Source organism: Dipodomys spectabilis, unplaced genomic scaffold (assembly GCF_019054845.1).
Source record: "Dipodomys spectabilis isolate Male_0828 unplaced genomic scaffold, ASM1905484v1 ptg000069l, whole genome shotgun sequence".
In the NCBI taxonomy this organism is placed as follows: Eukaryota; Metazoa; Chordata; class Mammalia; order Rodentia; family Heteromyidae; genus Dipodomys; species Dipodomys spectabilis.
Window position 1 is genome coordinate 20,752,600 of NW_024870746.1, and position 27,317 is coordinate 20,779,916.

The window sequence follows — 27,317 nt, forward strand, 5'->3', positions numbered from 1 at the left end:
AAAGTTATTGATGTACCAAAAAAAAGGGATGAATTTTCTCCTTAATGCAATCCTCACATTTCATGCCTTAGGTTATCCAAATTTACTTTTTTCTTGTAATTCATGTGTGTGAATACATAGAGCTGCCTTTTTAAAACTAAAAAAAAAATAGGATCTCATGGTCTTTGGGGGGGTTTCTTTTAAGGCCTTTCAGTACAGCCAAGGTAAAGAAATAATATCTATGTATGGTTTCGTTATTATAGTAATAACAAATTCTAGCTTAAAATAACATATAGTACTTAGTTGGGACTAGGAACAATGATACTGCTTTTTAGTAATTGGTAAATTGTATGTTTTATCTAGTTTAAATAGAAATGAGAAAGAGAAAAAATTCATATATATGAAACATACTCTATTTAATAAGGTATATGCATAAACTTATATATTAGGTAAGAAGCAAAATTAAAAAGAAAACAGCTTATAATATTTCTGACTAATCAGTTTCTAAATATAAAAACAACAAATCAAAGTGCCTTGCCATTAAAAATTAGCACATAATACAACTTTTACATATTTCAGAGGAAATAAAGATCTTGTGACACTGTTCTGAGGAATCTTTACATTTAATAAAAATCGAAGGCCTAATTTTGCAAATACAACTTGCAAGCTGTATGAGCAAATTGAACTTACATGAAAGGCACAGGATGACATCACGTTGAAGAAAGGTATCTGGAAATTTCATATAGCCTAGTCACAAGTCACTAGAAACTTCATAAGGAATCTCAGAACTGTTTTGAACTTGATGTTCTGATTCAAACTGAGAGCTGGACAGTCTTTATCTCACCACAGAAATTGAAGTTAGAGCGAAGATTTAGAGATAGAAGAGTTTCTTATTTTGACTCTACCTGACTTATGCAGTGCTGGTTACTAAATACTTAGAGCAGATCATTCAAATTTGGTTAAACTTGAATTGTTTTCAGTCTTCCACACCTTATATCTACTGTATTTTCCGATTTGCAAGAAAATAATGAATTCTCACATTACTAGTGGTAGAGTTAATCACTGAAAGAAATTCTAAAATAAAGTTCTGCTCTATTGGCTTCCTACATTGGAATACAAGAATACAGGAAGTGCTTTCAACAGAAAGTTACGTAGTTCTACAGTACAACCTGTCTAAAAGGCGCCAGGGACCAGTCGATGACTTGGTCTCTTTGGGTCAGGCAAAAGCAGAGGAAAAAGAAGTAAACTTCTTAAAAAATAACACCTCTTAAAAATTCCTTTATGAAGATGGTAAACTGCTTACAATTAGATTTAATGCTATGGAAAAGAACCGAGGCACAAAGAAATGAAGGGCACGGAAATAGCACATCACTTTCTGAAATGACCCATCTTCAATGTGATTGAAACCCTTCGCCGTTACATACGACTCACGACAGTGTTGGCGAGCATTAAAGAAATTTATAAATACCAGGGACTGGCAGGTCAAAGTATATGTAGGTGTTTAAAGTAATGTTGCAACTAAAATTCTGATTTTTCAAACCATCGATAATCTTCCACGAAATGACTGGCTCTTTTGCTAAAGTAAAATTAACTTCAACTCAAAGGCCTGTTATTCATTTTCCAGAGGGTTGTTAATTTAACAAGAGTGACATAAGCTTCTCAAACAAAGGCTACCAGAGACAGATCTTTTCTTCATTTATGTCGGCATTAGATGTTCTTTCTCATAGACTTTAAAGCATTTTGGTAGATTGTTGAGTATGATTCTCCAAAGCACAGCTCTTCTCATGGTGACCAGGTCAAAACAGCAGGGTTGTAATCAGAAATAATGCTGCCTTGGATCAATTTCCTGTTTATCCTATCCATCACGACTCTAGTAATGCATGCCATCGACATACTTGCTGTCCTTTTGACTCTTTCATTTCAGTCCAGTGATTGAGTTCCTCTTCTCCAGAGCTGTTCAGACCTAAAGAAATCCAGCCTATCATCTCCTTTCTTTTCATGCTGCGTTTGTTATACACAGACAGTATCAGTGTCACATCAGAAAGTTGAAATAGAGCCACTTGAAAAACGAAAGTTTCCTTGTACACGGGATTTGGCTGCCCTCTGCGGATGGATGTCTTGCATTTGGACATCTCTTGACCCATGGAATTCAGTAGTGTTAACTTAACATATGTATCTGAAGAAAAAAAACCAACATACCACAAATATCATTTGAAATGGATTCAAAAACGGGAAAAGCTGAGATTAAGTATTTGCACCTTATAAGGATATGGTGTATACCATGTTTAATGGAAATTTAAGCAATTCCATTTTCATGTATGCTTATAAAAATGTGATGAGTACAGAGAATGCTAGGTAGGCTGAAAATATTCTGGGAGTAGTAATATCTTCACCTCACTGTTTCTCCATAATAGAATTTAAAGGTATACCTCATAATCCTTTCTTCACCCCTTCCCATCCCAACCTTGACCTCCCACTACCACCCCTGCCCATTACCATCCCCGTTTAGCTTCACTAAGCAGGACATCATAGCATTAATAAACACTTAGCAAGCTCAATTAGCCACAACACTGTAAAGCATTCCACTGTGTTTTCAGAGAATAAGAAGAAACAAACAAATAGAAATGAAGGCAAATGGTGAAGAGGGAAAAAGGAAGACAAGAATGCAAAGATGACATTAAAACAGCTTAAGATGAAATGTCAAAAAAATCTCTGCATGGATGTGGTTTTTAAATATATATTTCAAACATTCAAGGCCAAAATGAAGCCAAATGCATTAAGAATTCAATGTTCAGCAAACCAAGTCAAACTTTTTTCTGGTTTCATGCAAGAGTACATTTAATGTGCTTTTCTTTTCACAATTAAAATAACTGTTATAAGGTTTCTTTTAGGTACAATTTAATGTAAAATTTTAAGTATTATACCTTAACTATTTTTATGAATTATAAAAAAGTTGATGTGATGTTTGTTATACAAAGTAAAATAAAACATTTCATTGCCTGATTTTATGGGAGATAAATCCTCTCATTAAAAGATTGTGTTTTCAAGTTCTCTCAACTCATGCAAATGATCTTCAGCATGTTGATCCATCATGTGTACTTTACATCAAAATTCAACTAATTTCAAAGACAATTGCAATATTTCTCACCAAATATCTATTTCTGTTGCATAAATCAAAATACAAACAAGTGGAAAAAATAAAAACTTTTAAAAAGTTTTGCATATTTTGTAAATACTCTGAATACCATCATCCATAATCAGAGATAAATTCTAAGTTAGTTTTATTTAAAGTATCACAGATAATTAATGTGCATATTTTTAGAAACCAACATGGTGGACAGTTTCACTGCTGGCAAGTTTTAGGGTATTTTGTTTTTGCATGAAAAGACAACATCCAATTAGCCTCTACAGGAACTCACCTCGGATTATATAAACCTGTCCACCTATCAAGTGTTTTAGACAACAGAACAGTCCATCTGACAACAGGGGGTGGAAAGCAGTAAAAGAAATAATGACCAGATGTCAATCGTTGGGTGAAAGAGGGTCAAAGGTCAGAATTAAAGAGGAAACATTGTGCACTGGAGTGGAAAAACACAAATTTTAGCATTTTAATTCAGGTAGAGGGTTAAACAAAAGGGTTGTTGGTAAGTTTCATGGAATGAAAAAATTTAACATCATTGTGTAATCTTAAACAAAAATTACACTGGTTTTAAGGGAGATATCTTTCTAATGACATCCTCTTGGTCTGAAGCACATTGAACATAGAATCATGCAAATTATCAGGCTATTAAAGACTGAATAAAAGTCATTATAGGATTATCATTATTATGTTAAAATTTAAATTTATCCATGCAATATTTAATATTTCAAAGTAATAGTTTTATTGCTTCCGATGTAATATAACACTAAGTTCTGCAAAATATAAAACAGAACTATCATTTTATTTCCTCTTGATTGTTGCTTTGGATAAAACAGATTATTCAGTTTATAACACAGTTCAAAGCTTAGAACCTAGATATATATGAAGCACTATAATTTCATACAGTTTAGAACAAATGATAGAACTGTCTTGCATTTTACTTTATCAAAGTGTCTATCTCCTTTAATTCTACTGTCACATAATTATTGAAAAAAAAACTTAAACATTTACTTATTAGCTGCCTCCAGCTAATACTATTAGTAACCTTATATTGAAGATCTAATCCCAAAACTATGGAAAACGCTATACCCACTCTTTAATCTGAAAGACAGACTCTGTGTTGTGGATGCTAATCTTTCTTACCCAACCCTGGGTCTGCCTCCGTTTTAGTTCTGATTCTTTTTTTTTCTATTTTATCCGAATGTCATTAAGTTCTGCTGCTTCATTAGCATCTCTACTTCACTATTTGTCCAAAATTTTTCTCAAAGTATTAGCTAAAATATGAGGGGGAAACTGGTAGCCTGTGGCTCAATGTAACCCCAAGTTATGATCTCTCATCTGGCTGAGTGCTTCAGCAGCACCTTTGAATCTGGATACGTCTAGCCAGGTGGGTGCCTATCTCTCACCCACACATCTTACTCAGGTTGTCTCTCTATGTCATTTGAGTCTGTTCATTTCAAGAATGGCTTATTTTCCCTATTAATTTTTTTCCTTGACATGGGAAAAGGAGTAACACTAAATTCCATCTTTCCTTTATGCTTCTTTGTCAGACCTACATCTCTAAATTACTCTGTGATAAATGAAATTTTATCTACAAAAAAACCCCAAAAAACAAAAACAAAAAAAACCCAACAGATTTAGGGGAATTAGATTAGTGGTTAAGGGCAAGAAATGTGGCTCTAATTTTAGCCTTCACACATTTAGTTGGGGGACAGATGTGTTCTATGATATACACAAAAAGTAAGTTTTCCAACATTTCTTGGGGCAAACCAAATATATTTTTTGTGACTTTTCCCCTCCACTGAATAATAAATTCTATGATGTTTAGAAGCAAAGTTTATTTAATTTGAGCATGAAAAAGTTTCCCCTCCTTAAATTGGTTGATACCTGGAGTAAAAGACTGCACTAAACAAGTCTCTAAGAATCTTGAAGCAAATTTTCTCTAATATATCATTTGAGACGGCCTTTCAAAATATTAATTCAGGTTATTAATAACTTTAATATTAGAGAATGTAGCAAAGTTGGTCTGCTCTCAGTTTTCATCTCATAGATAATAACAAACTGTTTGGGAGGAACACTGGAGGACAATTTCTCTGTACTCTTAAAACCTAGCCTTTGTACTCATCAACTGGGAGAGAGAAGAGAGGCAGAAAGTCTGGGCAGAGATAACCTGGTAGCCTTCTCTAAGGTAAGTAACAAGGAGTTCTTATTCTAGTTGCTCTGGTAAAGGTAAAGCTGATTCCATCTAAGAACAGACTTTGCTGCAACAATGGCTTATAAGTTTTTCCTTTTTTGATGCTGGGTATAGAACCCAGGGCCTTGTATATGCTAAACACATGCTTGCACTGAGCTCACCCATAATTCCTATAATTTTAAAGGAAAAGAATATGTGAGGAAACAAGTTTCTTCTTAAATTATTAAGGGCCAAAAGAAAGGAAAATGTAGATGTAAATATATTAGTTCAGATTACTGCATGCAGACAGAAGATAACATTGATTTGCAGCTAACTACAATAGATCTATACATTTCTCTTCATATTTGTGAATATTACTCACTTTTTAAAAACCCTGTAACTTTTCCGGCATTATAAGATAAGCTCTATGATAGGGGTAATTTATTCTGTAGATACTATGAAAAATTAAGATTCCTGTCACCATACAATTAATATTTTGAATTTCAAATTTTTCTACTTCCCAAATGACTGGAAATAGAAAACATGAAACAGATTAGCTGATGATTCACCATTTCATTTTGATTGGTTAAGACTAAAATGATAGCATTGAAGCCCTAATGCCGAGAGTCCCGTAAGTGCAGAAAACATTAGAATAAATTTTTTCACTCACTGGGTGGTCTGTTTGCTGCCAAGTTTTTGAAGTGGCTGCCTTTTATCACTTCTGCTGCTAATCGTCCAGTTGTGGCATTATAAAGCAGGCCAATGAGAATTTCCGGAACTGAGCCGTGTTCCAGAGAATGACATGAGGAGGTACTTTCACTACACGACATTTCTGACACGCTCATTTGGGAGTCACAGCCCTGTAAAGCAACAATGAAATTCTTATAGTATTTTGCAAACAAAAACAAAAACAAAATGTATTAAGAGACCTAATGTTAATGCGTGTTTACTGGAACTCAGTAGGTGAATCACAATGAAGACAAGATTTTGCACGCCAAGTTTCCCAAACACCAATTTAAAAATATTTCAAGTCCCTGGATGTCTTTTCACTATACAGGAGTCAAAGAAGTAACCGAAGATGAGAGAGTTGGCTAAAAAGGTTATTGACCTAAAATATTGACACTGATTTGGATTCACTCACATCAAATGTCTTGATCATGCTTTTAAAAGACAAAGAATGGCATGCTTTCAGTAAATAAAGCTGTCTCCTATTCATAAGCCAACATCTAAAACACAGAGATGCAGAAAAGCTAAAAATAGTAAAATTTGCCATGCATATAGCAACCAAAAAAAAAAACAAAAACAAAAACCAACTCAACTTGATGCATTGGAACCAGTAATTAGTAATCAGGGTTAAGTTTTAAAGAAATAAGCATTACTACCTTTAAAAAAACAAAACAAACAAAAAAAAAATAAGCATTACTGAGGTGAAATACACTAGAAACACACTAATGATGATAAATCATTTCATTCACCAGGAAGATAAAATAATTACAAATTTGCACACACTTCATAACATAGGATCAGAATCTATAAAATAAAAATTACATAACTAGAAAGAGAAATAAAGGAACTCATAACCAATGGGAATATTAACACATTTCTCAGTAACTGACCAAATGAACAAATGAGTAAATACAGTACAAGCAGGGAAGATAAGAATTATTCATAATAACCAGGTGCTAATGGCTCACACCTCAAATTATAGCTTCTTAGGAGGTTGAGATCTGAAGATCGTGATTAGAAGCCAGGCAGTAAAGTCCACAGGACTCTTGTTTCCAATTAATCACCAAAAAGTGGAAGTGGAGCTGTGGCTCAAGAGGTAGAGCAATAGCCTTGAGCAAAATAAAACTCAGGGATTATGCTCAAGCCCAAAGTTCAAGCCCCAGGACCAGAAAAAAAAATCATTTATTCTAGCATAAATATATGATAACTAGGAATGAATGTATTGATTAACATGATATGCAAAGCTTTTATACAGAAAACAATGAATCTTCCTGACAAATTGAAAACCACTACATAGAAAAATTATGCTAATGTATTAGAAGGCTCCATTCTTTTGAACATTCCTTCCATATTGATGTATAGATTAAATACAATTCCAGTAAAAATATCAACAGACTTTTCTGCATTTCTTGACTTCATTACCAATCAAAGAAATGGAAATTAAAACCAGGAGGTAACACAAGCAACAGATGGGCGAGAAGAATATCAAGTGTGATGAGGACACGGGAGATGGAACTATCTTTTCTTCTGGTGGGAGTGTGAAGTGGTACTGCTTTAACAAACAGTAATGATTCACAAACACTGTGCACTGGCAATTTCACTCCCACAAATATACCATTAGAAATGTGTGTGGAGTTGGTCAATCGACAAGAAAGATTGTCCACAGCATTATTAGTGCTGGAAGCTGTCTGGACAGCAGAATGCATGAACAAGTTGCAGGTAGTTCCTACAATGAAATACTTACTATATAGGCAAGAAAGCTGTTACGATGTCTGTAAAGGTAACTGAGTGAAAAATAGTGAATCCAAAAGGATTCCAGTGTAATTCCGTTCATTCACATTAAAAAGAAAGCTCAAGCCAAAACAACAACAAAGACCATGAGCAAACTAAATCATAGTGCTCCAGGCACACGAATAGGTAGTAACACTATAAAGAAAGCAACCAAGTAATAATATGCAAGTAAAAATTGTGGTTAACTCTGGGAAGGGGAGAAAATGAACAGTGACCAGGGAATGCATGGTAGAGATTTTTTTTGAGGGGGGGGGTATATAGCCATTTTTAAATGTCTTGACCTAGATAGTAGTTCCTTTGTCATAAATAGGTAGTACTGCCTCTGGTATTAACTCTTTTCTAAGTGTGTTTGGTTTTACAAGGAAAAAGGTATAAGAAAAAGATTATAGGATGCAAGAGTATACTAAATACAGGCATACAGTGATTAAGGAAATATTTAAGACTTTCTTTGAAGATTCTGAAAGATACATTCTTCCTTCATCAAGGAAGGGAGGAAGGAAGGAAGGAAGGAGGGAGGGAGGGAGGGAGGGAGAGAAAGAAGGAAGGAAGGAAGGAAGGAAGGAAGGAAGGAAGGAAGGAAGGAAGGAAAGGAGAGGGAGGGAGGATATGCAGAAAGGAAGAAGAAATGAAAGAAAGAAGCAGGCAGACAGGCCACTTTACTCTAATAATGTAATTTGAAAATGTTTTAATAAACCTTTAAGTTTAAATCTACTATTGCAGTATAAGTCAAGAGGGAGAATTAACACATATTTGGAAACTGAATTGGCTCCTTGGACTAATCTTCACAAGGATAAAATCTTGAATTTTCAAATCTAATTCTAAATCAGAGTGAGAAGCCAAAAAGAATATATATCTTATATTGCTAAATCACAAGCACACAAAAAAACCCCACATGGTTTGGTATGTTTTCATGACAGTTGGAGAAAACATAATTTTAGTAAGTTTCAATTAGGATATATCACCACTTATGAAAATAGTGTCAAAAACATGCTTGAACATATTTGGTGCATTTGTTACATTAGGCTATTATACCAGTGGCATCTGTTAGAATACAGTGAAATCCGTTCTACATAACACAGTATTTTTCACATTAACATCACCAGATAATAAGATGTGAGTTTAATAGCTGTCTGTCAACACAGAGGTCATGCTAACACCAAGGAGGTGATGGGAAAGGCCTCTCTGAGTCCTAAGGTCCAATTACTGTGTGAAAATGCTTATCTCCAAGTCCAATAAGAAAGCAAGGGCATTAAAATCCTTGGTGATCACACTGTATTCAAGTAAGCCCTGCTGAAATACAGTAAGTAGTATTTAAGTAAGGGGGCCGGGGGGAGGGAACTCTATTCTTTAAAAGGGTTTATTTTAAATTCCTATCTTAAAAAAAGTGCTATGCTCATGGCCTTTCCACTGCCCACAGCCCAAGTGATGACCCGAGGTGAGCAGTTCAAGATCACTGAGCACAGAGAAGCAGCACAGAATCACTATGCAAACCCAGGAATATTGAATCCAAATTACATGGAGCTACTGCATGCTCCAGTGGGTCTCTTCACACAGCTCCTCAGGGCATGCTGCTCCTTTCCATGTACTCTCCAGAATCTCTGGGCACCTGCCACTAATTTATAACTGGGGCTTGCTTGGGTGCCAGGAACTGCAAGTGATTAACCCAAAGTCAGATAAGTTCCGATCATAACTAGGCCTATTTAAAGGAATAGTCCCACAGGCTGCCCAAAGTAAAACTTCTTCCCATCTTGCAGAATATCTTACTTCTAATACTACCCGCTTCCTTCCCTCGGAGTCTCTTGCCAGAGGGTGAAGGATTCTAAACAATTTTATGAGAATAGAAAAAAAGTGACTTGAATTTTCAGACAAATGAACAAACTGTATCATGTTTATCAGTTCCAGAATGAGTGCCTCTGCCAGTTGTTTCTATTTCTTTAATGGTGTCACATAGGTCACAATTAGGTGTGAACTTCTAAATACATCCAGATACGCCATCCAATTAAAATCACAACAGAATGTCTCAGAAGTAAACACACTGGGCTTTTCATTAATATTGAATTGATTCCAGCTTACTTGTAGCTACTTACTCCTAACGTTCTTTTTAAAGGTAAAACAGAACTGTGTAATACTTACTATAAATTTGAATACATTTCTGTTGAACTTGTTCTCACTATGGCTGAAAGGTTAGTATTCTGTTTAAGTTTTATTTATATACAAAAGGCTCCCATTACATTTTTCTGAAAATGGGGAGATGGGAGTACATGGGTGTCACCTACTGCGACAAAGCTGGAGCACCTCTACTAGAAGGCTTCCTCTAGGAGTCATTTCCTAGCTCCAAGGAAGTAGGTAAGGAGCAGACAACCAGAGATTTCAGGAAAAAGCAAGAACAGCATACTATTCCAATCCTGTTCCCTGCTGACCTCAAAGCCAACGTAAGGAACCAGACTGTATACTGGTAGAGGTTGTAAAACCGTCATCTATTAGACAGCCCAATGAAGAGCGCCATGGATGAAGAGATTACATATCAGGGTATCCTGGAAGACAATCTGCTTGTGACAGTGGGTGTATGGTGCGCTTTAGGATGCAGGTGACAGAATATTCAGCTTTGAGAGACTCGGGCAATGTAAGGACGTGGAACACCGTTCATACAGAGGTAACTCCAGGTACTCATGGAATCAGGCCTCAACCCATCACAGGAACCAGTTCCTCTTTATGTATTTCTTAAGTTTGCGCCCCAAATTTGGCTTCATTTTCGACAGTCTTTGAAGATTCCTTCAGGCAGCCACATGGTTTCCTGCAGCCCTGAGTCCTCTGAAAAAGGGAAGCTTCCTGAGTGCTGATGGTCCAGGAGATTTAACAAGGGCTTTGGAAACAAGTTTGTGCGATGGTTTGAAGAGACTTCTTCTCCAACTCATGCATAAATCTAATCCTTAAGGTCATATGTTAATGTGATGAGGGTAGAAACGTGTTTAGTGGTGGGACCTTTGAGAAGGCATAAGATTAGCTAAAAATCATTAGAGTGAAGACTCCAAGATGGTAGCCTGGTCATTTTACAAGGGGAAAGAAACCATCAAAAGAGATATACATACATTCCTGACAGGGTGTGTTATTGACAAGGGAGACCCTTATGAGAACACTTTAAACTTCTAAAACCATGAGCTAAACAAACCCCGCTTCTTTCAAATGTAGCTGCCTTGGTATTTTTTATCATAGTAACAGGTGTCTATCAGTTGTACAGGAGTAGGTCAGCTCCCCAGGTTCTATGGTCATAAGAAAAAGAGATGGATGATGGGCAGAAGAAATAGTTTTATAAACTAGAGGCAATCAACCTTGTGTTCCCTGCTAGGCCTTCGCCCACATTCCTGAGGAGATAGTGAAGTTGCTGCTTTGGCCCAAATGGGAAAGAGCTGCTTTGTGCTTCTCAGGAGGTATGGCATGGGTTTGGCATGCAGTCACTTGTCCGCCAGGAGACAGGGAAGAGGAAAGAACACATCACCATGCTCCTTGGGCACCAGTGGCATTCAGGGGTTAAGGAGAGTTGAAAACAGAAGCAGGAAACTCTTTTTCTTTTGTAAGCCCTCCATAATAATAATAATGGAAAATAGGCGTACCTGATAAGAAATTTTAAGGTAAAAGAAAAATTAACTGTAAAAAAGTAAAAGCAAAATATTTCATGTCACCTGCATTTGACCACAGCAGCATGTGGAAATAGTCATGAAAAAAGTCCTGTGATCAATTTATACCATATGCACCAATATACAATGGTATATACCCACTTCTGCTGCACTCAACATGAACATAATCAGTCTGACATTTCTACATGTTTATAACATTGGCTTGAAAGTTTTTTCCCCTTCATGTTCTCCTAGGATACCTACTGGAAGATGGAACACACACACACACACACACACACACACACACACACACACACACACACACACACACAGATATAGCATGTAGCATAATTAATTTTTTTGCTGAATTAAGTTTAAAAATGTTTGGGTTTCTGCATGTGTTTATAAGTGAGACTGGTAATGTTTTCATCTCATGTTATGCTTATCTAGTTAGTATAAAAATTATACAAGTCCATTATTTCCAGTGTTTGATGTTACAAATAAATATTGTAAGACTTATGTTATAAAGTATCGCTTTCATTTGCATTATATGTTTCAGTTATAAGGCATATTTCATTCGAGTAAATCCAGGGACCACACAACCTTGTTTCTGAATGGCCAGTTGACCAAATTTTCAACATTGTGAGATCGTGCTGCCCCCTGCTGACTCAGTTTCTTTACAATATTTTGAGAACTGAGAATTTATACTTGAGTATAACATTTAATATTCCTATAGGAAGTGAGATCATAAGCATGTTGAAGGTTGAATGTAGATCTAACTAATATAGGTCATTTTTGAAAATATTGAAGTACAAAATACCTGATGATGGGAATAAAGGGAATAAAAGGATAAAATACAGCATAATAGTTGAAGAATTTAGACACTCACTAAGTGCCAGAGGCTCATGCCTATAATCCTTGCTTCTCAGGAAGCTGATATCGGTTCAATGCAAGCCCAGGCAGAAAAATCTGTGAGCCTCTTATCTTCAATTAACTACCAAGAAGCTGAAAGTGGAGCTGAGGCTTAAGTGGTAGAGTGCTGGCCCTGAGCCAAAAAATCTCAGGAACAGAGTCCAGGCCCTGAGTTCAAGCCTCATACATACACACAAACATTTATGTCCAAGTCCAAATAGTACCTAAAATTTCTATTGTTTAACGTGCTGCTGACACCTGGTGGAAAATTAGCAAAATGTTATTTGGGGTTTATTTCTCCCCTGGTTCTTTTATCACATTCCTAGTAACTTGATCTTCATTTCCCCACATTTTATTTTGTAGGGTCACAACATATTAAAATACTTTCCATGAATCATATTTTCCAAATCTTGTGCTTTTTCTTGTCTTTTAATTTCACATAACCAACCAGATAAAGCCTGGCAATTTTTCTTCTAGAAAGCATCTCAAGGCTAGTATACATTTGTTATCCCAGAACTTGGAAGGCAGAGGCAAGAGAATCCCCAGTTCAAATCCAGCCTGGGATAAAGAGTAAAACCTTATTTTGGCAACAAAAACAAAAGGAAACATATCAAAGTCAACACATCCTTGCTACTAATCTTCTCTAACAATCTTATTACCTAGTAGATAGAACATGAACAAAAAAAACCCCTCCATTTTTGATGGAGAAAAATTAGATTCTCAAGAGGTAAAAGCTCTCAATTCATAGGTAGCTATAGGAACAGGAATGCTACAGTTCCTCCTAGATTATTTTGATTTCTTGTCAAGCATTCTTTATACTTTTGGGATAACAAATGTATACTAGCCTTGAGATGCTTGAGATGCTTTCTAGAAGAAAAATCATGTTGGGTCAGTTGATCACATTTCACTTACCAGTGTCCATGACAGGATATATACATCAGACAGAGTAGACTTCCATGAAATTGACCTTGGTGGTGACACATCTCTACTCAAAATATTTAAGGACAGAATGTAAAAGTAAGGAAGTCTTCCCCCTCCATAACAGCAACATGTCACTGGCAAAAACTGTCCAAGTAAACGTCTTCAGTTCTGAATTAACCAATGTTTTGCATCAGTCTGAGGGGTATTTATTTAAGAAAAGCATTGGAAATCCCTTGTACCACTTAAAATTAACCCTATTTCCTATCTTCTGCCCAGAGATCCATGGAACTCAAAAACCAGAAGCTGTGGCTCAAAGTGGTGGAGCACCCAAGGTCCTGAGTTCAAGCCATATGAAGATCGTAGTTCAAAGCCAGCCTGGGCAGGAAGGCCCATGAGGTTCTTACCTCCAATTTACCACCAAAACCCCAAACGTGAAACTGTGCTTCAAGTGGTAGAGTGTTGTCTTGAGCAAATAACGCTCAGGGACAGCACCCAGGTCCTGAGTTCAAGCCCCAAGACTAATACACACACACACAAAAGCATGAGATATGCAAAGAAACAGGAAAGCATTATTAACAGACAAACCAACCCAAGAAAACCATTCAATAAAAGTTGTCCAAAAAAGTCTAGACATTTAGCTTAACAAGTAAAAGACTCATAATCAGCTCTGTAAATATATTCAAAGAACTAAAACATATGACAATGCCTCACCAAAGACGTGGCTAGCCATAAAGAGACAAAAATTACTGTAAAAAAAACCAAACAGAAATCCTGGGTTTAAAAATGCAACTGAAATGAGAAATCAAAGGTAATCAATAGTAGATCTGAATTGTCAGAAGAAAGTGAATTTGAAGATAGATCAAACAGATTTCTAGTCTCAGTGGGAAGAAAAAGAAGAGGAGAAAATGAAGACAGCCTTAAAGACATATAAGAGATACCTTCAAACATAACATACATACGCATATTAGGACTCGAGAAGAAGAGAGAAAAGGTCAGAAAGTACTTGAAGAAGTAATAACTAAAAACTTCCCAAATGTGAAAAAAGACAATCACGTGGAGATCCAAGTACCACAATGAACTCCAAACAGCATACTCTGAAAGCTATCCACACATAGATATATAGGTGAACTGTAGCAAGTGAAATACAAGCAGAAATTTTTGAAAGTGATAAAAAAGCAATTCATCACATATAAGAGATCCTCAAAAGATTAGAATCTGATGTCTTCACAAAATCACAGTAGCTGAGATGAAATAGGTTATTACATGTAGAAGACTGAAACAAGATTCCTATCTCTATGTTGTAGCAAAATCAATTACAGATGAACCAAAGACCATAGCCTAACACTTGGTCTTTGAAACTACTAGGAGAAAACATGGGAGTTACTTCTAGATACAAGCATAGATAATGGCTTTTAGAATAGAACTCTAATAGCATGGAAATCACAGGAGGAGCCAGGGGCAAGGTACAATCGTCTAGATCATACCTCCAAGGAACTTATTTCCTCTAAATATGCTTCATCTCCTAATTTACATCTCTTCCCAACAATGCTATCAAATTACAGATCCAGCCCATCAATGGTTTGGATCAGACCCTTCATGATCCACTTCCCCAATGCCTCACTCCTGAATACTGTTGTGATAGGAATCGAGTCTTTTGGGCAACACTTCATATTCAAACCATGATAAAATGTAGTATACAATACTGATATATATACATATATTACTAGAATAATGAAAGTAAATTGAATACTTCTTTTTTTTTTTTTTTGGTTGGTCGTGGGGCTTGAACTCTGGGCCTGGGCGCTGTCCCTCAGCTCTTCAGCTCAAGGTGAGCGCTCTACCACTTGAGCTACAGCACCACTTCCGGTTTTCTGGTGGTTTATTGGAGATAGGAGTCTCACAGTCTCTCCTGCCCGGGCTGGCCTTGAACCGCGATCCTCAGATCTCAGCCTCCTGAGTAGCTAGGATTACAGGCGTGAGCCACCAGCGCCTGGCTAACTGAATACTTCTTAAGTATTCAATGTTATATGCTAATGTGAAATTAACTTAAAATTTACATATATACACAATTGTTTTAAGAAGGAAGTGGGGATAAGGGAGAGTAACCAAGGGAGTGAAAGACTCTGTCCATTGTATTTGCCATGTGTATGGAAATATCACAGTGAACTCCCCTTGTATAACTAATAATAAAGTCATTTAACAATTTACATCTTCTTTGACATTTTATAACACATTCTACCTCTATATTAATAAAAGTATCCATATAAATGGGAAAGTATTTAAAAAGTTATTCATCTACGATGTTAATAGTAATGAAATGGGTTATGATGGTAGCACACCATGAATTCTCACAAAAAAAGAAACCAAATTGAACTACTCTTACAAAAAAAACATGATACTGACAGAAATAATTGTTGTGATGATGACAGTAATAACAGGAAGTATGGTAATTTATACAGATAAAAATCTTTAATACACTCTCAAGTAAGGAATTGGGATGATGATGACCACAGTTTAAATTTATGAAACCTCCAGTCTCAAATTTCCTTTGTTAAACTTTAAAATAGAAATAATTCTCTTAAGACACAAATCAGACTATTTGAAAATTAGTTCTGATGCAAATTTCAATTGTCACAAATAAGTTACCGATGAGTGAAATGGCAAAATATGATTTATATGTTCCCTAAAGTGCAAATACAGAGGAAATTTCTGAAAGGCTTAATGAAGCTTCCCAACCACCTCAGTTTTTTAATATGATGTTGCTGTTATATATCTTCATAGAGTATTGAAGATGTTCCAGGAAGTGAAATGTTAGCAGAGATAGAAATAGCAATGCTTTTTTACTTCACTTAATCACAATGTGCTGTTTTGGAACAAATCTTTTCATGTTGTTTTCATTCCTTATATTATTTTTATAATGTAAATGTCAGAATATCCAAGTGGGACTATACTATAAACATGGTCTTGGGGCTGGGAAGGTGGCTCAGTGGTAGAGCGCTTGCCTTCCATGCCTGAGGCCCTGGGTTCGATTCCTCAGCACCACATAAGCAAAAAGAAAAAAGCCGAAAGTGGCGCTGTGGCTCAAATGGTAGAGCGCTAGCCTTGAGCTGAAGAGCTGAGGGACAGCGCCCAGGCCCAGAGTTCAGGTCCCACGACCGGACCCAAAAAAAAAAAAAACAAAAACAAAAACATGGTCTTGAGAACAATTAATGGACCACATGAATTTCCCCAATTGTGTGTTCCTAAAAGATCAATGAAGCCCAGGAAATTATAAAATGATCAGTTTCTGACCATTTAGTTTTGATAGCTTTAGTGCTACAATAAATTTTGTTTATATAAGCTGAATCCAAAGAAAAACTAATCAATGATATCACATATTACATGCAATGAAAGACATGTTTCCTCATTGTCATAAATTCAATCCTTTTAAAAAAATCTTTATGTTCCTTTATTGGAGCAAGATTCCTGATCAGTCATCAGTGATGTATTACTAAACAGAGACCTGTGCAGGAGCTACATACTAATCCATCTACACAGGTTTTGGTTATACTTTTGCCCATTGACGGAATAGCTCCATTTATAAGGTTTTAAACCTCAGAAAGCTTCCAAGCTGATCAGATTGTCCATTAATTTGGCTCTGAAAAAAGTGGCATTGAAAAATTTCAGCTATATTTTACAGAATTAAAAAGCTTATGCGTTCGGCAGCTTCTCGGTGTGATGGCGCTGGGCAGAGTTCTTACCCCATCCAGATCCAGTCACACTTGAGAGCCATAGGTTAGACACCTGGGACTTAAGAACATCTTATCTTACTTGATTTTTGTCCTAAAGATCCAAACATTACTTCCTTCCAGTAGTGGTACCCTGACTTTTGACTTGTAAATAAACGTAAGAACATCAAGAATTTATTAGTTTAGAACTATCACACTTTTTCATATTATTTTAGTTAAAATGTATTTTCAGTGGCATACCTGTACTGATGAATCAAAGGACACTTTTACTTCTCATTCCTGAGTCTATTTAGTCTATTTTACATTGTGTTTTGGGAATAAAGTAATAATCTTGACATTTTTGGAATGCTGACTTTTTAAACAACAAATAAAAACAAATTACAAACTAGGAAAGATGGCACATGTCTGTAATTCCAACACTCAAGAAACTAAGGCAAGGAGGATGTATGCTGGTAATCCCAGCACTCAGGAGGCTGAGCCAGAAGGATTACAAATTCAAGGCTAATCTGGACCAAAAAGTGAAACCCTGCTTCAAACAAGCAAATAATCAAATAAATGGACTACCCATGCCACCTCCCCCTGCGCCCCGCCCCCATGCCCAAATATGAGTGTAAGGAACGTTCATACATTAGACCAGGTTCTAGCAGCACTCTTAGGCAAATTCAACTACTCTCAACTAAGGAACTTTGACCTTTTAGGTCGAAATTATCATAAGATGTAATAAGAACTTAAGAATGGCAAAGCACAGACTGTAGAGATAGATGATTTAAATCTCTACTTGGACACTTTCTGCATATTCAGTTTAACTTCCTACACCTCGTGTTTTTCAGTTATCAGTGGAGGGTGCTAGCACTTATCTCAGCCAGTGAGTTAATATGTATCACATACTGCACCCAGCACCTGGAAGTGCCATTCAAGTTGCACAAGGTCAATGGCTACTGCTTTTTACCTCTTTCCACTAATGGAACTATTCTCAGAAACAATACATTAAAATAAACCCTTTTAACTAAAATCAAACCCTATTAACAACAGATGGAATCTCAGTATAGCATCAACGGCCTAAAATGAGTTTTAAAATGTCTAACTCCCATCTAATGTGATTTGGAAGATCAAACTGCCTAGCTCATGGGCACGAGCTCATCAGCGCAGCCTCCCGCCCCCTGCAGTCACAGTGATTGCTTCTGCCATCGGCATGGTATCCAATTTGGAGGGCCACTACGTGGAGAATCAAATCATTGAGCTCTTACTCTGAAGTCAACACCAAGCTTTCATTGTGAACTGCATCAGAAAGGGTCCAGTGAAGGAAACACTCCACTTTGTGTACCTCTGGAAGAAAGACATAAGGAACTTACAAAATTGTCAGAAGAGTTGGTGAGCACCAGGATATTGGCCAATCCTGCAGGAAGCCAAAGGAGCTACTTGTATAGACAGAGAGATGAGTTACAAAATACTAGCTTAGCTCAATCAAGGAATCAGCAAGCCATCACTGCCACACCACGGCAACGGCCTGAAAACTAGCTATTAGAATGTTGCTGGGGGGAAATCATCTTAACTTGAACTTGCCTGCCTGAAGCAGTAAAATGGCCTCTGCCTCTTCACCTTGCAAACCATGCACAAACACATTTAATTGGCAGAATCTGATTAGCATCCAGAACTCTGGGGAATATTAAAAATGTAGTTCTCCTAAGGGAAAGAAATTAGAAAAGGTTGGGAATATTTTTTGATTGTCTAATCACTTATGACAGTGACTCTGGAGTAGTTAAAGATACTAAGTATACTTTTATCATCTGAAAAATAGGTGTAAATAATAATACCTCCCCTCTTGTGGGTTGGATCTGAAATGTCCCATACAGGATTTTGCACATGGCTAAGGGATTATCAATCTTTTCAATGAATCAACTTTTTGTTCCACTCATTCTTTGTTTAGTTTCTTCAGTCTCTGATTCATCAATTTCTGCCCTCGCCTTCATTATTTGTCTGCTAACTTTTGGTATGGTATGTTCTTGTTCTCTAGGAACTTGAGGTGCATCATTAGGCTAGGTTTTGTTGGGGGGGTGTTTTTTTTTGGTGTTCATAGTGTAAATATAACACCACTTTCACCGAACCCCAAAGATTCTAGTAGTTTCTGTTTTCATTTTCAATAGATTCTAGAGCTTCTTGATTTCTTCCCTTATTTCTTCAACGACTCACTTATTAAGCAATCTTTGTATGATTAAGCATATTTTGTGGTTTCTTGTGCTGATTTCTAGTTTTATTCCATTTTGGATGGATAAAAATGAAGGGGATTATATCAATTCTTAGGTCTGCAGATACTTGCTTTAGGTCCTAAAATATATTCTACTTTGGGGAAAGTTCCATGGACTGCTCAGAATGTACATTGTACAATTGTTGGATCGTGAGTCCAACTGATGGTGTCATTTACTTCTGAGATTTCTTTGCTGATATTTTTTGCATGACCTATCTATTGGTGAGAGCATGGCACTGAAGTCTCCCGCAATCATTATGCTGGGATTTTAGGTCTGGCTTCACTAAACATGAAGCTGGGTGTGCCAACACAACTTGTGTATTTGTTAACAATGGTTAGTTCCCCTTGCTAGATTGTTCTCTTTATTAATAGGGAGTAACTTTGTCTCTTTTAATTTTGGTTTAAAGTCTACGGGATCAGATATGAGTATAATTATGCCTACCTGATTTCAGGGTCTATTTGCTTGGTAGACCTTTTCATTCCACAGTAACATTGTTTTTGTCAGGAAGATGCATTTCTTGTATGCAATGAAAAGTTGGGTTTTACATTTGAATACAAATTGCCATTATATGTTTTCATATTGGAGAATTAAGACCACTGAAATTCAGGGCTATTATTGAAAAATATGCAGTAACTTCTTCCATTTTTTGTATTGTTTTGATTCATCCTGCTCTTCATTTGCTTATCTACTCATCTGATGAGATTTTTTCTTCCTGTTTTTATGATTATCTTTGTCCTCTCTTCCGTATGTAGAATGCCTTCCAAGAACTTCTCAAGTGCTGGTTTAGTGGTCATAAGTTGCTTTGTCATGGAACATTTTTATTTGTCTCTCAATTATAAATGATAGTTTTGCTATGCAGATTAATCTAAGTTGGTAGCTGGTAGTTGTTTGCTTTCAGTGTTTGAAATACATAATTCCATGTTCTTTCTTTTTAATTTCTGGTGAGAAATCTGCTACTGTTTTGATGTGTTTGCCACTGTATGTTACCTGGCACTTTTCTCTTGAAATTTGCAGTAATGTTTCCTTGCCCTGGATTTTCAATGTTTTAACTGATATATCTTGAAGTGATTCTTTAAAAAATTTAAAGCCAAGTGTTTTAAAATTTTATTTCGTGTTTTTTTAATTATATTTTTTGTTATCTTTCAGTACAAAGGGGATATCATTCAAATCAGTTTATAAGTATAATACATCTTGTCAATATCACCCCTTTTATCATTCTCCTCCATCCCTCACAATCCACCGAAGTGTCACTTTTCTGGTCTGGTCTATTGGATGTTCTGAAAGCCTCCTGGACCTGGATGGCTATTCCTAAGACTAGAGAACTTTTCTCTTATTCTTTTATTGTATGTTTCCTACCTTTTTAACTGCACCTCTTTTTTCCTTCTTCGATGCCCATGATGCTTAGGTTTGGTTTCTTCATAGTGTCCTTTATTTTTTCATATCTCTTATTTGACTGTCCTCAAGCCCCGATATTCTGTCTTAAATTTTATACTATCTACTGGAGAGACTTTTCAGGTTTTTAATTTGACTTGGTAGGCTTTTCAGTTCTATAATTTCATTTGATTCTTTTTAAGGATTTCTACTACCAGTGAATTTCTATTTTATATCCTGTAGTGTTTTTCTTACATTGGTCAGCTATTTGTATCCTCTTTGGGTTCCTTCAGCTTTTTACATACACGTCCTCATTCATTTTCTTAATCACTATTTTCCTGTCTACCAGTACTGGGACTTGAACTCAGAGCCAGGGCACTGTCCTTAGCTTTTTTGCTCAAGGCTAGCACTCTATCACTTAGGCTACAGGTCCACTTCCAACTTTGTTTTGGTGGTTAATTGGGGATAAGAGTTGCACAGTTTTCTTCCTGGGCTGGCTTTAAACTGTGATCCTGAGTAGCTAGGATTACTGGCGTGAGCCACTAGTGCACATGGCTGTTCATCATTCATATAATCATGTTTTTGAGGGTTTTTTTTTCTTTGCTTTTCTTTACTATCCTTAGTGTCTATTACTGTGGGGTTGTTGCCCTTTGGAGATTTTGTATCACTTTGGGTTTTCAAATGTTTGTGTTCCCATGTTGGGATTTATGCATAAGGCCAATTTTTTTATGGGATATTTTAATCACCTTTAATTTTAAAGTTGAAGTATTCATAAAGTTCAAGTAGGACTGTGTAGCAGAAGGGTATAGTTTAGTTTCTCCTCACTGGAAAAGCTTTTGTCTACAACCTCAAGGAAGCAGGCCTGGTCCCTTCCAGCACCATTCAGATGAGAACTAGCTGGGATTTCTCATATTTTCCTGTGCTTGGGTTGGTGTTATATGTGATTTGAGTGTGGGTTTATCAGTAAAGGGTCAGTTATCTGCTTCTGTGTTGCTTTTAGGTGGAATCTTCCCCTTTTTGATTATTTGAAACTACCATAATCCACACAGTCCATAAACAAGCTCCCATTACTGAATCGTTTTCCCTGTTTGGGCCCCGGGGGTAGTCCATGGACTACCCATGGGGTATTCCTCTAATAATATGCCTTATAGAGAACTCACTGAGTTCTGCACTGGCATTAGAGAACTGAGGGCTAAGTGCTTTGCTGGCAGGTCTCAGTTCTTTCAGACTCCACTCAGCAGCTTGTTACCCTGTGGGAAGGCTAAGGCTGGAGGGTATTGGTTGCTCTCCAGTACTCCTGTACTCAGAGTACTACGTGTCACCTGGCAGCAAGACCTCAAAGACATTAGATAGCTCCTAGATGCTCAACACTCACAGCCAGCCACTGGCATGGTTCTGTTTTTGCAATGATCCTTGGGTACTGGGACTCACTGACAGCCAGGCCCTTTACTGTGTGAGCTCCTATTGCTGAATCCTCAGATTCCCTTCCCTCTCCAAGGACACTTCTTCTTTCTGTCTCTGGCTTTTCCTTACTTTCTAGGCCCTCAGGTTGTGGCTCGGTCTGTCTGGTGGCGGGCTGATTAAAAGGAGGTAGTATAGACTGATCACTGGCAGCCCCTGCAATCTGAGCTCTCCACCAGCAGAAGTGAGTGCTGCTTTCTGAAATGTACTTCAGGCGAATGAAACTGCTTGCAGGGTGAAGCTGCCAACTGCTGAGCCTTCTTCAGTTGCTTTCCTAGCTCTTGCCAGAAGCCCTCAACTTGCCTGAGTCAAACCTTTCTGTTTTCACATTGGCCTCTGGTGGTAGTCTTCCACCCAAACACCATGGCTGGGTGAGCCAGAGATCCCTGCTCACTGACTGTTCTCCAACCTCTAAGCCCACTCGTTGTGGCTCTGTTCAAAGCCTGCCTGGTTGCAAGCGGCTTGCGGGAACCCAGCATAAACCAAACACTGAAATCTGAGCTCTATGCCAGCAGAGGCTAGATGCCTTATTTTCTGAAATGGATCTAAGGCACGAAGCTCACTGGTCAGGGCAGGGCTGCTGACCTCGTGAGCCAGAGTGGAGACTTTCCTTCTCTGTGTCTAGCTCTGGGCGCAGTGTGGACACTGGCTGGTGTCTCAGAACTCTCTGGTCACGTATTGTTTCTTAATTTCTAAGCCCCTCCGTTGTGGCTCAGTCTGAAGGCTTGCCTGGCCACAGGCCGCATCTAAACAATTAATGTAAACTGATCACTCTGAAATCAGAGCTGTTTATCAGAGGAGTATAATCTCACCCCATCCTCTTTTTTTTTGTTTTCTGAAATAGTCTTCCAGTATGAAGCTGCTTGTACTGCTAGTGTGGGACCCCTGACCAATGAGCCAGAATCAAGGCTCTCCTTTCTCTAGGCATACCTCTGAGGTATATATACCTGAAGTCACTAAGCACCACTTATTCCTTGGTTTCCAAGCCCTACGTTTTACCTAGTCTCATGGCCTGCTTGCAGGCTGCTTAAAGGTAGCAATGCAATCTGCTTCCCTGAGTCCTTTAGTCTAGAGAAGGAGTCACACCTTCGAGCAGCACCTTGTGCTCTCTGTCATCTGGGGTGAAAGGTTTTCTTCTCGGATGCTGGCCTGTCACACTGGGGATGACACTGTTACCAAATCCCCATGCGGGAAGAGTATGTGTGTGTGTGTGTGGATTTGTCCCATAGCTAGGTCTGCCCGTCTTTTCTAAAGACTTCTAGGCTTCCCTGGTGGCAGAGGCTTCAGCTTCTTCTCTACCCCAGGAGCATTTGGACTGGAGCTGTAAACTGTTTCTTAATTTTCTCCATCTACATTACCCCTTTGTAAGAAGACTGCAGCCAGGTAGACATATAAAGCAAGTAACAATCAGGAGACAGAAGTAAGATGTGCTCTTGGAGAAGGAAGGGCTTATATACAGGTTGAAAATTCACCTGCTCTGCCACAGGTTTCACCTATCCTCTGCCCCTATTCCCCTCCCCCACTCCCTGGGCTGGTATAAAAACTTGAACTCAGGGCCTCTTGCGTTTCCTTAGTTTTCGTTTTTTGTTTGTTTGTTTTTTGCTCAAAGACGATGTTTTAACACTTGAACCATACATCCACTTCTGGCTGTTTTCTCCTTCCTTCCTTCCTTCCTTCTTTCTTTCTTTCTTTCTTTCCTCTCTCTCTCTCTCTCTCTTCTTTCTTTTTGGTTAAATGGAGATGAACATTAAACTGAGGGTCACATGGAGCAAGTCAAATACATGAGAACATTCTGATTATGAAAGAGGTATACCATGACCAGAAACCTATCTGACAACATCCCAGCTATTGAGCATGGAGTGAGAAATAACTAAAAACAATAGCTACTGAATGATAAAAAACTATATGCTTATTTCAGGGTTCTTATTTGAAAATATTGGAAACTAACTCTGAGTCATAATGTAGAGCAATTTGTTAAACAATAGAGACAAAGTGGTTAATGGCTCAACTTCTGAAGAATCAGCGGTAAAGCAAGATCTAAGCTGCTGAGGGGTCATGGACTTTACTTCAACTGTTACTAGCCCAGCAACAATATCGCCCCTCACTCTGACCTCCAGAATCCTCCACCCTCAATTTCAAGCATGACTTGAGCATAATGTCTGCTTGTTCAGTCTATATTCAGGGTTTCCTGAAAACAAACAGGAGTGGTATGTTCTAGGTCACAAAGCTCCTGCTATACCTACTCTTGAGATTGAAAAAGTTAATTTTCTAGCTTATTTTTAGGAGGTAGAAAACATTAGCTGACATAAGAAAGTTGTGGATAAGGTTTAAAAGAGTGAGAACACAATACATAGTCACCACAAAATGTGATACATTGGGCACACAAAACTCATTTAAAATTCACCCATGTCTGTTATTACTTAACTTCTTTCCAATGGATATTAGTAAAATCACACAGTATCCAAGATGAATAGAATCTTAGGAGTTCCTTTGGCCTAATCTTCTCATTTCACTGAGAAATCCATTTCCAAAATAGTTTACCAAATTTACATAACCTACTTACTGGAAAGAACTCAGTTTTTAACTCTTAATATATTTTTTTGTCATCCAATGCACAAAAGAAGCATAACTCAAAGTATATCTTAAAGTTAAAACTGTAGTCACTCTCAGCAGAATACATTGTTTAGTTCTCAGAAAGTTATTTTGGTGATACTGACTTTATATTTCTCAGTGCTATTCACCAATAAGTCCCTAAAAAACTTGCTATACAACTAAATTTTTATTCATAATTCAAATTTTCTATTATCATGAACATAAAAGTATAAGTATACATCAAATGTAATTTCTATATTCTCTGGCTTGATTCAAACTTTCCCTTGATAAAAGGCTAATATTCTTGCAACAACAAAAATAGTTATTTAAAAAAAACCACAAGAGTACATGTTAAGACATGAAGATATCTGGTTTTTGAAGTGAATGTATTTCTTACAAAATGAGAGAAAAATAAAGTAAAAAAAATAGTCAAACAAGCCAGGTGCCGGTGGCTTACGTCTGTAATCCTAGCTACTCAGGAGGCTGAGATCTGAGGATCACGATTCAAAGCCAGCCTAGGCAGGAAAGTCCGTGAGGCTCTTACCTCCAATAAACCACTAGAAAACCAGACATGGCTCTGTTGCTCAGGAGGTAGAACGCTCGCCTTGAACTGAAGAGCTGAGGGACAGCGCCCAGGCACAGAGTTCAAGCCCCATGACCAACAACAACAACAACAAAAAAGTCAAATTATAATAATGAGATTTCTCCATGAAGTTAATATTAAAACTTAAGCAAAGAAAACATTTAACACTATAGCATCTACAGAAAATATACATGTATGTATATATATAATATGGAGATATACTGCATGTTTTTGTATACATATACACAAACAACACAAACATGTACATATATGTATTTATATGCACACATATCATAGACATTTATGACATTTATGTATGTATGCACATACTTTTTTGGTGCTGGCCCTGAGGACTGAATTCAGGGCCTGGGTGCTATTCCTGAACATTTTTTGCTCAAGGCTCTACCACTTGAGCCACAGCTCTTCTGGCTGGCTTTTTTTGATGTTTAATTGGAGATAAGAGTTCCATGGACTTTGAACTCAGAGTCTCATACATCTCCAGCCCTTTCTTCATTTTATTTTGAGACAAAATTTCACTAAGTTGCCCAAACTAGGCTTGAACTGACTATGTAGCCCACTCTGGCCTCAAATTTTATATTATAGGTGTGAGGATTATAGGTATGAGCAATCACACTTGGCTAGAAAATACACATACACTATTAATACTATATGTGCATGAACAAACTCATTAGACATTAAATTATGAGAGTTAACCTCACAATTATGGTGTGCTGAGTCTTATAGTATGAGTAAGTTGGAGAAAAATGCATAGCAAGGGAAAAGAAAAACTAAACAGCTACAGAATTTGAAATTTCTCTGCATCATTGCAGAGAAAACATTTCCTTTTTCTTTTTCTTGTTTTTAATCCAGAATGCAAGAATGGTTCATTATTTAAAATGATCAGTTTATGCTGAACCCAAATGATCACTTATAAAATGTAACAACATATCATATTGTACTCCATAAATAGGTATAATTATTATGTGCTAATAAAAAATAAAAGTTTAAAAAGTCAATGTACTTGACCTCATTAACTTAAAAAAAGAGAAAACCATCTAATAGATAAACGTCTACTTCTTTTAAATCTCAACAAATTAGGATGTATTATTTATTTTTATTTCTTACTCATTGATTTTGGTGGTACTGGGGTTTTGAACTCAGCTTCATGCTTCCTCAGGTAATCTATAGCTTAAGACATTATTCTATCCTTTTTTGTTCTGGTTATTTTCTGGGTATGTGTACCAGTACTGAGGCTTGAACTCAGGACCTCAAGCTCTACTCAGCTTTTTCACTCATGACTGGAGCTCTACCACTTGAGCCACATCTCTAGTCGGGCTCTTTGCTACTAAGAGATAAGAGTCTGACAAACTTTTCTATGTCGGCTGGCTCTAAGCTCATATTTGTTGTTCACTGTAGGTAATAAATCTTTTTCTTTATGGCTTTCAAGATTTTTCTCTTCACTTTTTAGCTTATCAATACATTCATTATGGTATGTGTGCTTGTGTGTGTCTGTTTACTGTGATTAGTTTTTTATTTTAACTTTAAAAATTAATATTTTTTAGCAGTATGAGTAGTTTATTCTTGAGATAATTTCTAAGAGCAAAATATGGACATGCTTATTCAGATTTAAACACTGTCCTAGAAGCAAGAGTATCATGAGTTGCAGGCCAGCTTGGTATTTAGTGACAATCTTGTCTCCAACTGGGGAAGAAAGGATAGAAAGTATAATAATGTCTGATTTTCTTCATTTAAATAATTTTATGGTAGTGAAAGATAACCAATCATGATCTAGGTAGCAGTACACAGTCAATAACACAAAATAATTTCTGTAATATAGAAAATAAGATAGGGGACTAAGATCAATCTTAATACCACCTAGTATTTAGTTGGTTTGTTTTTCTGCATGGAATTGAACTCAGTGCCTTACGCTTGCTAGGCCTGGGCTCTATCACTCGAGCTGTAACCTCAGCTTGTACAACCTAGTTTTAACCTGAAAGAAAACAATAAATTCTATAATAGTTGATACAATAGGTGATATAACAATCAACTACTTAGTACATAGTCAACAAAGAAACAGACAT

At 37.0% G+C, this 27,317-nt stretch overlaps 1 protein-coding gene across 2 annotated transcripts in view; it reads right to left on the bottom strand.

The window, feature by feature from the left end:
* Positions 1-1,758: 1,758 nt before the first annotated feature.
* The window catches only part of Syt14 (synaptotagmin 14), a 137,178-nt gene continuing 111,619 nt past the window's right edge, over positions 1,759-27,317 (bottom strand). The window contains exons 7-9 of one of the 2 annotated variants that reach the window (XM_042682078.1): positions 5,962-6,151; positions 3,399-3,455; positions 1,759-2,155 (exon numbers count right to left, since the gene is read on the bottom strand). In XM_042682078.1, coding sequence (XP_042538012.1) covers positions 1,842-2,155; positions 3,399-3,455; positions 5,962-6,151 — 561 coding nt within the window. In that variant the 3' untranslated portion in view covers positions 1,759-1,841. The remainder of the gene's footprint in view (positions 2,156-3,398; positions 3,456-5,961; positions 6,152-27,317) is intronic. The other variant, XM_042682079.1, reaches the window with a different exon arrangement.